Source organism: Macaca fascicularis, chromosome 16 (genome assembly GCF_037993035.2).
Source record: "Macaca fascicularis isolate 582-1 chromosome 16, T2T-MFA8v1.1".
Taxonomy (NCBI): domain Eukaryota; kingdom Metazoa; phylum Chordata; class Mammalia; order Primates; family Cercopithecidae; genus Macaca; species Macaca fascicularis.
In genome coordinates this window covers 16,029,607-16,048,668 of record NC_088390.1, presented here as the reverse complement: position 1 = coordinate 16,048,668, position 19,062 = coordinate 16,029,607, and the positions used below count along the sequence as shown (strand labels likewise).

General features: G+C 40.5%; 1 protein-coding gene across 3 annotated transcripts in view; it reads right to left on the bottom strand.

Moving 5' to 3' along the window:
• Positions 1–15,080: 15,080 nt before the first annotated feature.
• ZNF624 (zinc finger protein 624) overlaps positions 15,081–19,062 on the bottom strand; it is a 42,845-nt gene continuing 38,863 nt past the window's right edge. For all 3 annotated transcript variants that reach the window (XM_065532815.1, XM_065532816.1, XM_074018632.1), the window contains one exon: positions 15,081–18,839. In XM_065532815.1, coding sequence (XP_065388887.1) covers positions 16,618–18,839 — 2,222 coding nt within the window. In that variant the 3' untranslated portion in view covers positions 15,081–16,617. The remainder of the gene's footprint in view (positions 18,840–19,062) is intronic.

Genomic DNA, 19,062 nt, shown 5'->3' with positions numbered 1-19,062 from the left:
GCAGTGGTGTGATCTTGGCTCACTGCAACCTCCACCTCTGGGGTTCAAGCAATTCTCTGCCTCAGCCTCCCGAGTAGCTGAGATTACAGGCGCCTGCTGCCATGCCTGGCTAATTTTTTGTATTTTTAGTAGAGACGGGGTTTCACCAAGTTGGCCAGGCTGGCCTTGAATGCCTGACCTCATAATCCACCTGCCTCAGCCTCTCAAAGTGCTGGGATTATAGGCGTGAGCCACTGTGCTCAGCCCTCCCCAGCTTTCTAAAGAGGGACTTGGGCTCCTCCCCTCTGCAGCCGTGGGTATTTAGGCCAGGCGTCTTGGCAGGCATTAAACCAGTATCAAACCCATCAGGGGTTTCCCCCATGAGGTTTCAGCCCTTCAAGAGACTTAACACTCATATTGAAATTTAATCCCTAATGCGGCAGTGTTGAGAGGTGGGCCTTTAAGAGGTGATTTGGGTCATGAGGGCTCTGCTTATGAATTAAGGGATTAGTGGGTTAATGGATCAATGGGTCATCATGGGAGTGGCATTAGTGACTTTATGAGGAGGAAGAGAGACCTGAGCTGGCACCATCGGCCCCCTTGCCACGTGATGCCCTGTGCTGTCTCAGGATGCCGCAGAGTCCCCACCAGCAAGAAGTCCCCACCAGCAGCCCCTTGGCCTTGGGCTTCTCAGACTCCATAATTTTAAGAAACAAAAGCCTTTTGTTTATAAATTACCCAGCTTCAGGTATTCTGTTACAAGCAACAGAAAACAGACTAAGACAGCCGAACTACTAAGCACCCAGAATGCTCTGACATCATGGGCCAGCAAGTGTGGCCAGGGGAACCCAGGCACACATTTGGACAGAGCCCAAAGGGACAGAGGATAAAAGATAAAAGGGGCAGGACTCTGAGTTGGAGACAGTCCTGGGGCTGGGCTGACTGACCTCGCTTCATCAAGAGGGCAGGTTCTTGTTGCCTGGAAAGTGATTTTAGGGCAACACAGGATTTTCACTCTTTGCCTGCAGGTCACTGCAAGATGAGCGCATAAATAAAGGCTGAAGATCACAACCGGTGCTGAGTTTCTCAATATCAAGCATGTAGACCTCAGGAACCATCGGGTCACCGTCTCAATAGGTTCTTTTAGCATCCAGGGATGTCTTAAAGCCCCTTGGTGCAAGGCAAATGCATTTATTGATTCCTAAAATGTGCAGATTAGTACTTTTCAAGAAAGGAACATTTTGAGGAAGAGCCCCTTTTATGGGGTTCTCTGTGCTGTCATGCTGTGCAGTAACTCATCTGCCTGGGGTGAGGGTGGTGGTAGAGCGGAGGAAGCCACTACTGTTATCAGGGACTCGACTCGGGGTCCACTTGATCCTAATCGTGTTGGGGAGAGCCTTGACCTCTGACCTCCTAGGAGGGGTCAGAGGATTCTGGTGAACTAATTCTGTGTAAAACCCTCACAGGCCTGCCCCCGCCCTTTCCCAAAGTGCCTGACTGTGGGAAGGACTCTTCCTGCATCCAAGGAGTGCTGTCCCCTCCTGAAAGGGAGTCTCCACTATCCGTGCTTCAGGCTTTCGCCTTCTACAGTAGAATTTGTGCCCTGGGCTGCACCTCTCCTCTCAGTTGGCCTTTCCGCTTGTGTGGACTCACAAAGAGCGCAGGAAGAAGGACGAGGCCCACCGGGTGTGTTGCAGGGGGGCGGCCTTGCTCTGCGTCCATCCAGCGCCATGTTCACCCCCAGGCGCCTGGGGGTTTCGGTTTCTTCTGGCTCACATGGGTCATGCAAGGACCGCAGGCTGCTGTTCATTGGATTTGGCAGGAATGTTATCACCCTGGGCTTTGGGGAAACCTCTTCTGCCAGCCCCCTATGGTTGTGCTTTGGCTTCCTGATTTTGCCAGGCCTGTTCCACGCCCACGGCTTTACCATCTGTGCCACCATCTTGGCACAACTCTGCAATGACTACCGCCATGAGATGCTGAATCACCTCTTTGTAAGGCATTTCCTGAGGGCGCAGCTGGGGAAGGGCGGGCAATGTGAGCCCACGGGCGTCCTCAAGTCCTCTCACCCTGGGTTCTGCCCCCAACCCCGGGTTCTGGGTGCTTCTCATCAGAAGTTGGTCTTCTGCTGCCCTTGCTATGAGGCCAGTCAAGGGAGGAGTCTCGGTTCTCCAATCACAGGTGCCTTCTTCTGAACCCCAGTTTCTGAGAGCCTGGACCCATCTTTGGCGAGTCCCAGGGCAATTAGAGCAGTTCGGACCTTTCCAAAGGAGCACCCAGCAGTGCCTGATCCTTGCTGAGCATGGTGGGGAAGGGAGGAGTGTGGTAGTGATCTGAGGACCAGAGTTGCTCTGGGGACTCGGCAACTGGCCCATCTCCTCTTTGAGCCTCTGGGGTATGGCGGCCGATTGAGAGCCTCCCATCTCTCTGGCTGACTGCCTCTCTCTGTCTCCACAGAAGAATCATGCCGACCTTGTTGAAACCATCATCCAGGTACTCTGGAGGCAGCACCTGCCTGGACCAGAGCAAGCTCAGCCATGAGCCCAGCCTCCATGGCTCCCTGCTTGGGATCCAAGTGCTTCCACACTGCATCCCTGGTGGTCAAGGTCAAGATGAGGGTGTTCCTCGACTTGGGGAGGGCACTGAGAGGGAAGGCCAAGGGAGCGCTGAGACTCAGCAGTGTGCCCTGTTTAGAGGCAACTGGGGGAACGGCGGTGAAGCACAATGATCTGGTACTGGGCTGGACAGAAGTGTGTGCCCAGCGACAAGGCACTTCTCCTCTGAGCTCCAGCTGCTGCCTCTGGAGGGTGCGAGACAGAAGCAAGGTGTGCTGCACTGAGCACACACAGATCATGTATGGGGTTGCAGAGAGTTTTTGAAAGTTTTTCCTTGTTTTGTTTTTGTGAACTGGGGGACTCAAAATTTTTACCTATGGTTTTTACTGGCCATTATTTAGGTGCTCTAATGTTCACCAAAATTCTTGTCTCATTTCCTCCATAAAGCCATTTGCCCATAACTGTTAATGCATTCTTTGGTATCCATTTTTGTTTTCATTTTTAATTTTCTTTGAGAATAAGACTGAAAGTACCTCAAGAGAAAAATATAAAGAAATTTTAAGATGACAGCACCTAAGGATGCATGAACAATAGGATATTATGCAATGCAAAGTTTTCAAGCATAAGAATATGACAGTGGACACTAATATACTCTATAACCAGATTCATCTAGACTGATTTATTATCTGTGCACACTTAAGGTCTCTTTTCCTTTTTTTCTGTCTGTACACAAACACACACGTACAAACATATATGTGCACATGATATATTTTCTCCCAACCATTTGAGGCTATTTAAATACTTCAGCATGTTTTTACTAACAATGGAGATATCCTACTACACAACCACCTTACAATTATCAGCTACTATATTAGGGTTCTGCAGAGAGACAGAACTCATAGGATAGAGAGATACAGATAATAGGTATAGATATAGATACATGAAAGGGGATTTATTAGGGGAATTGGCTCACGTGATTATAAGGGCTGAGAAATCCCACTACAGGCTGTCTTCAAGCGGAGCCCCTGGGATGCCAGAAGCATGGTTCAGTCAAAGGCTAAAAGCCTCAAAACCAGGGAAGCTAATGGTGTAATTCTCAGCCCAAAGTTAAAAGTTTTGAGAACCCAGGAGGCTATTGGTATAAGTCCTAGTGTCCCAAGGCTAGGGAGCCTGGAGTTCTAATGTCCAGGGGCAGGAGACAGAGTGTCCCAAATCATTTTCTTTCCTTTTTGTTTTATCCAGGCCCCAAGCCATTGGATGTTGCCTTCCTACATTCAGGGCAGTCCCTCCCCACTCAGTCCTGTCACCATTCACTGTAGAGGAGTTTAAAAACCGTGGGAATTCCAGGATATCCTGCGGAATTTCTGGGAGCAAGCTCTTGGGAAATTGGACAGAGCTAGCCAAGGGCGGGGCATTTTCTCACCACTTTTCTCTGTGCTACTCTGGTTTCACTGGTCACATATCCCCAATGGACACAGCGTTCCCAGAGAGTGTGGAAGGAATCAAGAACCCCAACTCTGTGGGCTGGATCCAGCTTCAGCCTGATTTATACTCTAACGTCCTTCCCTCTGACTTGTATCGCTGTGAGCACGGCCACACAGAAAAGCTACCAGGAGGAAGATAGCAGCTTTTTCCTCAGAAAACATAAATCTAGAATCTGCCCAGAAGCTGTTTCTCAGCATCGGACAAGAATAGTGATCCTGCTACACTGATCCTCTGCTCACATTTCCAGATAGACCTGGATTGTCCTGGGACTCCCACAACCCAGGGAAGTGGAGCATCAGGATTTTCTATGGCAATAATATGGCCGTAAGGGACAGAGTAGTACACTGCTCCTGTGAAAAGATTAGGAGAAACTGCTGGTGCAGATGGGATGACAGAGTTGGAAAGTTTTGAATCCTGCTTACCTCAATTATCATGAGGTAAAAGCTCATTTTCTTCTTCTAGGGATTTTATATGGAAAGAATAAGCCTCCTCTGATTTCTATGGGGTGCAAAAATTCTCAAATATAGAGAAGGCAATGTCAAAATCGCAAGGATGTGATTGCCCAAGGCAGGCAACAGATGCGGGAGCAGGAGGCACTCCCACATGCAGCTGGTGAGTGTGCAAAGGTTTTGGAAGGCTTTGGGCATGTGAATGAAAAAGCCTTATCAATATGTGTTACTTTGCCTAAGAAATTCCATTTTTTATGATCCCATGGAAACAATTAGGTTGTCTGCAAAGACTTTCCTGCAGGGTTATCAAAATTGTATTTATAATAGTGAAAAATTAGAAGCAATTTTAGCTCTTGGTTCCATAAATAAAGTCTAGATTTTTGAGGTATGACAGGTGGGGAAGAACACTCAGGTTGGGTTCCCCAGAAAGTTGTGAGATGGGATTTGTATGGAGGCTTTCATATCACAACCTGCAGAAGAGAAGGAGGTGGGATTGGGTAGAGGGAGAAGTTAGGCTGCTATGCAGTCTCAGTAAGGGCACTAGTTGACCCCAGGAAGAGCTGCAGAACTGAGACTGCCCTTCAAAATTACCCCAACTTTGAGTGGAAGGGCCAGAACTTTGCCCCATGTCAACTAGTCATTGGCTGTGGCTGTCCCAGGAACAAGATGTGTTCCAGGGCGAGGGGGTGCTCTTCGGCTGAGGGCTGTCTGCCAGCCGCACTCCCAGCAGCTGGAGAACAAATTCCTCTGTTCTGAAAGGGGGTCCTGGGTGGCACCAGCTGACAGCCGCTGCAGGCCACACCTTCCACCACTTGGATTCACTTCTTCATATAAGTTTTGGGAGAAACAATTCTAGGATTCTGGTGGGTCTCTTTTTCCAGGGAGAAACTTTAAGAGGCCGAGGGATGGACTGCAGCCTCCCGGCCCCCTGCAGTTGACATTGATTGCCGCTCTCCTCTGCTATCCATTCCAGGTGCCCCTCAACCTCCGCTGGCACCTCTGCTGGTCTTGGTGGCTTCCCGGTGGCATGATCCAGACATTCATCCCTGAGCCCCTGGTCACCATGTGCCTCTCAGGCCATGGCTGCTGCACTTATCTATTTATCAAATGTTACTATCAAAATGGGGCAAGGTAGTCCAAGGAGCTTTCCAGTATTAAAGTGCATTACCTGGGTGCCAAACATATTTCTCTCTCCCCCCACTGTGTGTTAATCACCCTACTTCCTTCTAATAATCAGGATCAAATACCCTCGTTGGGATGGTGACTCCTCTGCTTGCTGGCTGGTTCCTTGGCAGCAGCTGTAGTTTACAGCTCAAAAGAACTCTTGATGTGTTTCCCAAGGGAATTGTTTCACCCTCTAAACCTACAGAATGGAGGTTTGTGGGATAGGGAAGTACATAACCCTCAGCTGGGCGGCCGGGAGTGATGGTGGGCAAGGACTCTCCTGTTTACATTCCTTGGTTCCCAGGCCGCGGATGCTGCTTATCAGGAACACAACCATGTAAAGGCACGATGTCCTTCGACTTACAATGCAATTACATTCCAATAAACCCGCCTTAAGTCGAAAATAAGTCAAAAATACATTTAGTACCCCAATAAACCATCGTAAGGCTGCAAAATTGTGAGTCAAACCATCATTAGTTGGGGACCATCTGTAGTTGATCAGCGTGATCTACTGGTATTTTAGCTGTCTGCTAAAATAAGACTTAGCTCTATTTAGAGGAAGATAAGTCAGGAATATCTATAATTTTTTCAACTATAATGTTTGTCATCAAATGAAATATTAGAAGTCATGCAGGGGAAAAGAAATAATCAACTGGCCAGATAGCAACATACCCAAAAGCAATTCATTTATTGCAGTTAACACCCAAGGATTTTAAAATAAATATTATTTAAAATAAATAATATATTCAAAAAAGAAAAAAGAAGGAAGAATTTTAGCAAATAAATAGAATCCATATAAAAAGAGTACTAAGATTCCAGAAATAAAACATCTGATTAAAATGAATAATTAAAAATATGGTTTTAATAGATTAAAAACAATATAATAGCAGAAATACAGGTAAGTGGAAAGTACCCAGGTTGATGCACAGATAGATAAAGAAGAACGGGAGATACAGAAAACTGCAAGAGCCATCTGGAACATGAGGAAAAGTCCTAAGCTATCTATAACTGGAAACCTAGAATTAGAGAGAGAAAACGAGGTAAAGCAATATTTGAAGAAACCCGGGTGAGAATTTCCCCACACTGATGAAAGACATCATGACACAATCGCAAAAAGCTCTACAAACCCTCAGTATGAGTCAAAAGCAAAGAAAACCACTGCACACCCAGGCACATTGCAGTAAAACCTATGACAGCTAACAGCAAAGAGAAAATCTGACAAGCAGCTACAGAAAAAGAAAACAATGGGACTCACAATTCACAACAGCCTTTTTAGTACAAACGCTGGAAACTGAAGACAATGGGATGTCATTTTATTTTAGATGCTTAAAAAAAAAAAAAAAACCAGCCGGGCGCGGTGGCTCACGCCTGTAATCTCAGCACTTTGGGAGGCTGAGGCGGGCGGATCATGAGATCAGGAGATTGAGAAGATCCTGGCTAACACGGTGAAACCCCCTCTCTGCTAAAAACACAAAAAATTAGCCGAGTGTAGTGGCGGGCGCCTGTGGTCCCAGCTATTGGGGAGGCTGAGGCAGGAGAATGTCGTGAACCCGGGAGGCAGAGCTTGCATTGAGCCGAGATCGCGCCACTGCCCTGCAGCTTGGGCGACAGAGCGAGACCCCGAGACTCCGTCTCAAAACAAACAAACAAACAAACAAACAAACAAAAAAACAGAAGAAAAAACCAAAAACCAAAAACCAAAAACAAAACCCCAAATGGCAGCCTAGAACTCTATTTCAAGAGAAATTATCCTCCTAAATGAATGTAATATGTATCTGAAAAGTTGACAGAATCCACTGGAAGACTATGATAAAATGCCAGAAGAGTTAATCAGGTGGAAGGAAAATGACAGCAACTGAAACAAGGAGCTTCAGGAAAGAATTAAGAGCACAAGAATAGCTAAATATGTGAGTAAATACAAGCAGACATTGCTCAAAAACAATAATAGTAATAATATCTTTGGGAGTTTAAAATAAATATAGAAATAAAGATCTATGACAACAATGGAACAAAAGGCAAGGAGTAAATGAAATTAAACTTAGTTTTTTTCATTGCTTTGAAATGGCAAAATATTAATTTCAAGAGTGTTCCAATGAGTCAAAGATACATAGAGAATTTAAAGAGCGATTATTTTCAAGCATTTCAGTCTCAGGACTGCTTTACCCCCTTTTTTTTTTGAAGCAGAGCTTTGCTCTTGTTGCCCAGGCTTGAGTGCAATGCCATGATCTCAGCTCGCTGCAACCTCTGCCTCCTGGGTTCAAGTGATTCTTCTGCCTCAGCCTCCCAAGTAGCTGGGATTACAGGCATGCGCCACCATGCCTGGCTAATTTTGTATTTTTAGTAGAGGTGGGGTTTCTCCATGTTGGTCAGGCTGGTGTCGAACTTCCGACCTTGGGTGATCCGCCCACCTCAGCCTCCCAAAGTGCTGGGATTACAGGCGTGAGCCACCATGCCCGGCCTGCTTTACACTTTTAAAAATTATTGAGGAACCCAAAGAGCTTTTTTATATAGGTTATATCTATTGATACGTACTGTACTTGAAATTAAAACGGGAAAAATTAAAAATATTTATTTTAAAAACTGGGCGGGCACAGTGGCTCATGCCTGTAATCCCAGCACGTTGGGAGGCCAAGGCAGGTGAATCACGAGGCCAGGAGATGGAGACTATCCTGGCTAACACAGTGAAACCCCATCTCTACTAAAAATACAAAAAATTAGCCGGGTGTGGTGGGATGCACCTCCCAGCTACTCGGGAGGCTAAGGCAGGAGAATTCCTTGAACCTGGGAGGCAGAAGTTGCAGTGAACCGAGATCGCACCATTGCACTCCAGCCTGGACCACAAGAGAGAAACTCCATCTCAAAGAAAAAAAAAAATCACTAGGAATGTGGAAAATTTGAAGAAAACTATTAACCAGCTTGATCTAATTAATATTTATAGACTATTAACATCTGATTGCAGAATTTTTAAGTGAAAATTCATACTTTTGTGTTATTTTCAAGTGAATATGGAGCATTAACCAAAATATACCAGAGGCTGGGTCATAAAATAAGTCTCAACAAACTTCTAAGGATTAAAATAATATAGTGTGAAGCTGGGCATGGCAGCTGATCACCTGTAATCCCAGCACATTGGGAGGCCGAGGCACGTGGATCACTTGAGGTCAGGAGTTCGAGACCATCCTGGCTAACATGGTGAAACCCCATCTCTACTAAAAATACAAAACAATTAGCTGGTCATGGTGGCACACGCCCGTAATCCCAGCTATCCAGAGGCTGAGACACAAGAATCACTTGAACCTTGGTAGCAGAGGTTGCCGTGAACTGAGATTGTGCCACTGCACTGCAGCCTGGGCGACAGAGTGAGACTCTGTCTCAAAATAATAATAATAATAATAATAATAATAATAATACAGTGTGTTCTTTGGTCACAGTGGAATTAAACTAGATATCTATAATAGATAAATAGAAAATCCACAAATGCTTTACAACCAATTAACATACTTCTAAATAGTCAAGGGTCAAGGTAGAAATTACAATGAAGATTAGAAAATATTTTTAACTGAATAAAATACGACATAATCCATGGACAGAAAAATTAACTCAAAATTGCATGTAGGACTAAACATAAAATACAAATCCATACAATTTCCAAAAGAAAACAGGAGAAAAAAACTTCAGGATCCTAGGGTAGGTAAAGATTGCTTAAATAGAACCAAAAATGTGTAACAAAAAAAAAGAAATGCCAAATTGATATCCATCCAAATCCAAAACATCTGCTCTTCAAAAGACACCACTAGGAAAATTTAAAAGGAAGCTAAAGACTGAGAGAAGATATTCACAATATGTATATATGATAAAGGACTTGTATCTAAATAAAGAGCACTACAACTTAATAACAAGACCAATAACCTAATTCTTAAAATGAGCAAAATACTTAAACAGATACTTCACAATGGAGAGATATAAAGGCCATTAAGCACATGAAAAATGTTCAACACAATCTTCAGGGAAATGCAAAGCAAAATCACCTTGAATCACTGCTGCACATATTAGAAAAGTTACAAAATAAAAAAAAACCTGGTCGGGCTTGGTGGCTCACGCCTGTAATCCCAGCACTTTTTGGGAAGTCAAGGCGGGCGGATCATGAGGTCAGGAGATCGAGACCATCCTGGCTAACATGGTGAAACCCCGTCTCTACTAAAAATACAAAAAATTAGCAGGGTGTGGTGGCACACACCTGTAGTCCCAGCTACTTGGGAGGCTGAGGCAGAAGAATTGCTTGAGCCCAGGAGGCAGAGGTTGCAGTGAGCCAAGATTTCGCCACTGCACTCCACTCCAGCCTGGGCGAAAGAGTGAGACTCTGTCTCAAACAACAATAACAACAACAACAACAACAACAACAACAACAACAAAACCTGACAATTCAGTTGGCAAGGCTGAAAGTACCTGAAACAATCATACATTGTTGGTGGGTTGTAAAATGGTACAAATACTTTGGAAAACAACCAGCAGTTTCTTATAAAGTTTTACATATATTTATCATAGGAACTAGCAACTCCAAACCTAGAAATTGATGCAATATAAATGAAAAAAATATGTCTACACAAAAAGTTATATATGACTGTTCATAGCAGATTTATTCATCATAACCCCAAACTGGAAACAACTGTCCATCATCGAGTAAGTTAATCAACTGTGGTCATATATTAATATAATGGTATGCTACTCGGCAATAAGAGAATGAAACACTGACACACACCAAATTAATAGATCTCAAAACTTTATGCTGAGAGAAAGAAGGCAGACACAGGAGAGTATGCTGTATCATTCCATTTATATGAAAGTCTAGAAAAGATAATTCTAATCTATACTGACAAAAAGTAGATTTATGGTTTCTTGGAGTCAGAGGTGGGAAGTATTGTCTGGGAAAGAATACAGGAAATTTTGGGGTTGATGAAAATGTTGTTTGATTGTGGTGGTGGCTATACAGGTGTATAAGTTTGCCAAAATTTATCAAAATGTAAAGTTAAACTGGGTACAAATTATTTTATATAATTTATGTCTCAATAAAGGTGATAAAATCTATTTGAAACAGCTAAATAGGTACTTTAAAGAAATGTATAGTGTTAAACACAAATATTAGCAAAAAAGAATTGAACATTGCTTATCTAAGATTTCATTCCAAGAAGCTAGAAAAAAACCCCAGTAAATCACACCCAAATAAAATACATAGAAGAAAATAAAGGAGCATAAATTAGTAAAAAAGAAATTAGCTCTATAAAAGTAGGTGGGTTTTTTTTAAAAAAATTAAATGTTAAGTCCTAGAAAACCTAATCAAGAAAACAAAAAGAGAGTACATAAATTACCAACACCAGGACTGAAGAAGGGAACATCACTTTAGATCCTAAAGATATTAAAAACAAAACAGATACTATAAACCATTTAAAGCCAGTAATTAGATATTTTGGTGAAATTATATGGACATAATTTTTAAAAGAATTTACCAAAATGTACATGAGATAAAAAATCTGATTAATCCTATGTCTATCAAATCATTGAATACATAGTTAAAATTTTTCCAACAAAAATTTTCCAACAAAAATTACTCTGGTAATTTTTACACACAAAATTATAGCAAATAACACCAAAACCAATAATACCAATCTTACACATCTTACCCACACTCTTCCAGAGGACCAAAAACAAACAAACAAAAAACCAAAAACAAAATAAAGGGAATCCTCAACTCATGTTATGAGTCCATAATTTTGATACAAAGTCAAACAAGGTTATTACAAGAAAGAAAACACAGAAAATATGGATATAGACACAAAATCCTATACAAAATTTTGACAAATTTAATTCAATAACATATTAAAAATATTACCCACAATGACCAAATGAAATCTATTCCAGGAATGCAAATTGCTTTAATATCTAAAAATCAATTTGTATAGATGAATCTTGAGGACATTATACTAAGGGAAATAAGCCAGTTACCAAAGGACAAATACTGTATGATTCTACTTATACGAGGTATCTAGAGCAGTCAAATTCATAGAGACAGAAAGTAGGATGGTGGTTTCCAGGGTTTAGGGGGTGAAGTGGGGAATGGAGAGTCATTGTTTAATGGGTATTCAGTTTCAGCTTTCTAAGATGAAACAGATTCTGGAGATGGATAGTTGCACAATATGACTTAATAGCACTGAACTGTACACATAATAATGGCTAGGATTATAAATTTTATGTGTATTTTATGACAATTTTTAAATGTTTAAAATCAAACCACATCATTTAAACACATTAACAGAATGAAAAACTATAAGCATCTCAATAGTGGCAAAAAATGTATTTGATGAAATTCTACACCCATCGTGATAACAAACCTCAGAAAAGTAATTTGAGTGATAGAGACTATCTAAAATTTACACTTCAAGTGATACCAAATGGTAAAATGTTTTGTTTTCCTTTAGATTCTGGGAAAAAGGCAAGGATGTCTACAAATCCTATTTCTGGAGGTCCTAGCCAGTGCAATAAAGCAAGAAAAAAGTGGTATAAAGATTATAAAGAATGATGTAAAACTGACTTTACCACAGATGACATACTGTGTACACAGAATGTCAAAAAGAATGAACGATTATAAATAAGTGAATTTAGCAAGGTCATTGGATATAAGATCAACTTTAAAAATCTATTCCATATATATATATATGATATACCGTATACCTATACTGTGGCAACAATCAGAAAATGAAATTAAAATAATAGCGTTTATAGCATCAACATCAAATACATAGTACTAATCTAACAAAACTTCTACAATTGAAAAAATACAGTAACTTCTATAATTGAAAAAATTGCAAAACATTGTAAAAATATAAAAATTGGTGCAATTTTGAGGTCAGTTCCGGAGGCGGGTGGATCACTTGAAGTCAGGAGTTCAAGATCAGCCTAGCCAACATGGGGAAATCCCATCTCTACTAAAAAAAATACAAAAAATTAGCCAGGCGTGGTGGCAGGCACCTGTAATCCCAGCTACTCAGGAGTCTGAGGTTGCAGTGAGCCGAGATTGTGCCACTGCACTCCAGCCTGGGTGACAAAAGCAAGGCTCCATCTCAAAAAAACAAAAACAAAAACAAAACACAAAACCCCCAAATGTTTAAAGTATCTATATAAATGAAATGTTTTGGAATACTCATAAATGTCTCAGTATTAATGTTCATACATTCATTTTTTCCAGAATTAATCTATGTATCTGATGTAATGCCAACAAAATTCTAGCTTTTTGGTATGGGGTAATTGAAAAAAAAATCATTCAACAATGTATATGAAAATGCCAAGGACCTAAAATAGTGACAATTTTGAACAAGAACAAAATTAGAAAACATACAGTTGACCCATGAGCACAGGTTTTAACTGTGTGGGACCACTTATACATGGGTTTACTTCTACCTCTGCCACCTGAGACAGCAAGACCAACCCCTCCTCTTCTTCCTCCACCTCAGCCTGCTCAACGTGAAGACGATGAGGATAAAGATCTTCATGATGATCCACTTCTACCTAATGAATAGTAAATATTATTTTCTCTTCCTGATGATTTTCTTAATCATATTTTTTCTCTAGCTTATGTAAGAATACAGTACATAATACATATACAAAATATGTTAATTGACTGTTTATGTTATTGGTAAGGCTCCTAGTAAAATGTAGGTTATTAGTAGTTAAGTTTTTGAGGTCAAAAGTTGTACAATGATACTTGATTGTGTGAGGGCTCAGTTCCCCTAATCCCCGAATTGAGATATTTGTAATACAGACATCTAAAAAACACCCGTCTCCAGAATATATAAAGACTCCTACAAATGAGCAAATATCAGTTCCCACTAAAAAATGGCAAAAGTCTTGAGGTACTTCTCAAAGAAGATATTTAAAAAGCCAACACGTATCGAAAGGGGGGCTCAACAGCATTATCCACTGAGGAAATGCAAATTAAAGCCATAATGGAATAGCGGCATGCACAAGAGCCAGGCCCTGGGAGCTCACAGTGCCACTGAAACTGCTCTCGTCAGGTTGGTGTGGGTTATCCCCAGCCCCTTACCCAATGGATGCTTTTCAGTTCTTTTGTCATTTGAATCTGCTGACCATGTTCCTCTTCTTGAAGCGCTTCCCTCTAAGGCAGGAATGGGAGGAAGTGTTTAGATGTAGTGAGGATTTGGAGGCAGAATGGAGGGACCAACAGAGTTGCATTATGCCATGTCAACTCTGTGACAGCAGAGCTTCTTAAAGGTCTCTCAAACTTTTCACTCAGAAAGTAGCACATTAACTATCCTCAATGAGGATGGGTCTCTTAGTAACAGTTAATAGGTTTCACTATTAAACCTCAATCAAAAATGGTCATTTTAACCAGAATGTCAAACTGTTCATTCATGATGGAAGATAATTCACATCATTCATCCTTTACCTCCTTTCCAATGTTAAATACATATTTATCCTGGCATCGTGAAATAGGTATTTGATTTTCTTAGCCTCCCTGAAGTGTAACTCATCATGCCTTGCTCTTTTTGGATGTCAGGTCTTTGGTCTGTTAAGGGCTTTCTGGTATTAGGGACACAGCTTCTGGGTTCCCATTGTTACCCTAGGCCCCTCCTAGCAAAAGTATTTCATAGTGGGCCGGGCGCGGTGGCTCAAGCCTGTAATCCCAGCACTTTGGGAGGCCGAGGTGGGTGGATCACGAGGTCAGGAGATCGAGACTATCCTGGCTAACATGGTGAAACACCGTCTCTACTAAAAATACAAAAAAAAAAAAATAGCCGGGCGTGGTGGCGGGCGCCTGTAGTCTCAGCTACTTGGGAGGCTGAGGCGGGAGAATGGCGTGAACCCGGGAGGCGGAGCTTGCAGTGAGCCGAGATCACGCCACTGCACTCCAGCCTGGGAGACACAGCGAGACTCCGTCTCAAAAAAAAAAAAAAAAAAAAAAAAAAAAAAAGAAGTATTTCATAGTGTTCCCAGAACTTCCAAGCCCTCATTTATAGACTTGGGAGTTATTGGCTATTTTCTCTCCCTACACTTCATCATGAAAAGTTCAGAGGCTTTACATAGCCTCTTCCATAAAGACACCTGCTGTTGCCATTATGACCTTTTCTTTGGTGGCATGTTGAAAGTGGAACTTCTTTCTGAGGCTTGTGGTCTTCTGGTCTACAGCCTGGGCAGAAGTTCCAGATATTCTTGGACATATTTTTCATCTATCTGGAATTTCTATTACCTCCTACAAAGGAAACTCAGTGGGTGGTAGGAATAAGGTGCTAAGTAACTTTTTTTGGAATTCAGGTAACATCAGAACCAACTTCCATGCTCTCAGATGCATGAGCACCTCTCCCCCTCATTGTACATCCGGCACTGAGGGTAGGTCCTGGCACATTGAAGGTGTCCAATAAATAAAATGCACAACAAAAAGATTTTTCCTTTTTATGTAAATATTACAGGTTCATTGCAAAGAAAAAAATTAAGAACACAGAAAAGAAAATAAAAAACAAAAAAATCTGATACTCCACTAAAACAGAAATAACCATCATAAATTTTTTGGAGACCATCCTTTCATTCATCTCTCTCAAAAGTTCACATAAATACATAATATTACATATATAGTTTCATACCATACATGCAGCATTTACATTTTTCTGTTTTTATAGTCTCCCCTCCCCTTATTGCTAATTCTCCTTTTCTCACTCCCCTGAAGGTAATCAATATTAACAGCCTGGTGTATATTCTTCCATACCTGTCTCCATGTGCATCTAACCACACACACATAAATACAAAATAAATGGGTGTGATTATTTTAACAAAAATGATATATTGTATATATACATTTCTGTTATAAAGCAATTATTTATCAATACATTGTGGAAATACAGTGAAATCAGCTAGTATAGATATAGTTCATTTTTAAAATTACTCTCACACTGTTCCATAATAAGGATATGTCAGAATTTATCTAACCATTTTTCTATTAATAGGCATTCATTTGTTTGCAGTTGGGGCTTTGCCCCCCTCTACAAACAATACTTCAACAAACATGTTTATTTATATTCTTATGCATTGATGCTGCTTTTACTTCTATGGGACAGATCCCAAAAGTGAGACTGCTGGGTCTAAGAGTATATATGTTTTAAACTTTTCAATATATATTATTGGACTGCTGGTGGAAGTATGTTATATAACCTTTAGGTAATAGTACATGGTTTCCCAAACCCCAATGGCAAAAGATCTCTTAATTTCTGCCAAATCCATGAAGGGGAAGTTTCATCTCACTGAGCATTTCAATTTGCATTTCCCTGAGTAATTTTGAGGTTCAAAATCTTTTCATAGGATAATGATCACCTACAGTTGCTCTCCTATGAAGAACCATCCAGTCCAGAGGAATTAAAGACTTAAGTGTAAAAAATAAAATCATAAAAATCTTAAAAATAAATTTAGGATACTATGTATAACCTGGGATTAAGGAGATCTCTTTTAAGTAAAATGACTAAATAAAAAATCTAAAAAGGAAATGATATAAATATTTTCCTATAAAAATGTTGTGCCATTACTATAAAGTATAAAGACAAATGCTAGATTAAGAAAAACATCTGCTACATAATGACAAAGCATTAATATCTAAAATATATAAAAAGCACCTCCAGGTTTATAAGACAGATAAATGAATAGAAAAATAGGCGAATACATATATAGGCAATTAACTAATGATAATTTGTTAAATGAGTAAAGTATGAAATCTGGATGAAGGCTTTCATTTGTTCATTATTTTCCTCTAGTGAGAGTTTCCTTAGAACTTCTAAGATTTAATGTTATTAAATGATTTCCCACATAATTGTTTATAGTTTCTCTATATACTTTCTGATGAATTCCTAATGATTTTCCTATATTCATAAAATACAGTTTATAAGATTCATCTTGTGGAGTTGACATCTAGGTGAATGACTTATTGTTCTTTATATTAATTTACTTTCTCTCCGATGTATTCTTTGATGTACAGTAAGGCTTGAACTACTCCTGAAGGCTTTTCCACATTGAATACATTTATAGGGTTTTTCTCCAGTATGCATCCTCAAGTGTACAGTAAAGTCTGAGTTAGTTCTGAAGGCTTTTCCACATTCTTCACATTTATAGGGCCTCTCCCCAGTATGAATTCTCTGATGTAGGGTTAGCTGTGATAGAGTAATACAACCCTTTCCACATTCCTTACAGGTGTAGGGTTTTTCTCCAGTGTGTGTTCTCCAATGCACTGTAAGGTAAGAACCCCTCCTGAAGGCTTTTCCACAGACATCACACTTATAGGGCTTCTCTCCACTATGGATTTTCTGATGTTCTGTGACATGTACCATCTGGCTAAATGCTTTCCCACAGTCATTACATTTAAATGGTTTCTCTCCAGTATGTGTTCTTTGATGTGTATTAAAGCCTGAGTTACTCGTGAAAACCTTTCCACATTCATTACATTTATAGGGCTTCTCTCCAGTATGCCTTCGTTGGTGCACAGTAAGCTGTGATGTATTAGTGAAGGCTTTCTCACATTCATTACATTTATATGGTTTTTCCCCAGTATGGGTCCTCTGATGTACAATAAGGTATGATTTAGTCCTAAAGGACTTTCCACAGTCATAACATTTATAGGGTTTCACTCCAGTATGAATTTTCTGATGCTCCTTGAGATTTACCATTTTGGTGAAGGCCCTCTCACAGTCAGTACATTTATATGGTTTCTCTCCAGTGTGAATTCTCTGATGTACAGTTAAGTGTGATTTTATTCTGAAAGACTCCCCACATTCATTGCACAGGTAAGGTTTCTCTTCAGTATGAATACGCTGATGTATAATTAGAGAAGAAGAACGCATGAAGGCCTTTCCACATTCATTACATTTATAAGGTTTCTCTCCTGTATGCATTCTGTGGTGTACAGTAAGGCATGAATAATTAATGAATGCTTTCCCACATTCATTACATTTATAGGGTTTTTCTCCTGTGTGAATTCGCTGATGTTCTGTGAAATTTGCAATGCGGTTGAATGCTTTCCCACATTCATTACATTCATAGGGTTTTTCCCCAGTGTGAGTTCTTATATGTACGATAAGGCTTGAATTACTTCTATAGGCTTTTCCACATTCATTACATCTAAAAGGTTTCTCTCCAGTATGAATCCTCTGATGCACATTAAAAATTGTGGTGTTCTTAAAAGACTTCCCACACTCATTGCACTGATACGGTTTCTCTTCAGTGTGGGTCTTCTGATGTACACTAAGATATGACTTGTTCCTAAAGGCTTTCCCACAATCATCACATTTGTAGGGTTTCTCACCATTGTGAGTTTCCTGATGTCTTGCAAGTTTTGATTTATCACTAAAAGCTTTCCCGCATTCATTACATTTATAGGGTTTCTCTCCAGTTTGAATTCTCTGGTGCTGATTAAGACGGGCACACTGGCTAAAAGATTTCCCACACACATTACACTGATAAGGTTTCTCTTTAGTGTGAATTCTCTGATGTACCATAAGTGATGAGGAAGCAATGAAGGCCTTTCCACATTCATTACATTTATAGGGTTTTTCTCCAGTGTGGATTTTTTTGTGCTGACTGAGATATGAAGGCTGGCTGAATGTTTTCCCACATTCATTACATTCATAAGGTTTTTCTTTAGTATGAGTTCTTTGATGTTGAATGAGCAATGACCTATAACGAAAGGCCTTTCCGCATGTACCACATTTGTAGGGTTTTTCCTTATTATTGGATTTTTTCCCCAAAGTAAGTTCTGAAGTCTGCCTTATGGCTTTGCTGCCTTTCATCTCCTTGCAAATTATCTTCCCCAAACGGGTATCTGTAACCAAATTTAAATTCTCTGTGAAATTTTCCTCTTGTGTTTGGCATCTGCTGTGAAGCTCTTCGGTGGCAACGCCTGGTTCTGGAATAAGAATAGATTCAAATCTAAAGCCTCTTTGACTAGTGGGAGTCTTCTTGAGTGGAATTATTCTTTGACTCAAATGATTCTCCTGATTATTTTGTAATCTCAATATCCTATCATTCCATTTCCATAACCCTTCCACTCTGGAATCCCACAGACCATTCTCTGTAAGTTTCTCTAGTACGGCATCCTGTGATAAATCTTCAGAAATATCCTTTGTTTGTGTAGCATTCTTGGTTGCAGGTTTGGGCTCCATGTCTGGAATAAAAAAGAGATAAATCAAGTAATTCCTTTCCTAAGCTGGAGCAATCTCACTAAACAGAACAATAAAAGTAATAAATACATGGATAATGAATATATGGTTTTAATTGCTTTCACACAGACTTGTTTTCTAGTGAGAAGAAGGTAGGGTTAAGGGAGGCTGGTTTAGCAAAAACTAAAGTAGCAAATTCACTGAAACTTTCCTGTTAAAAAAGTCCAT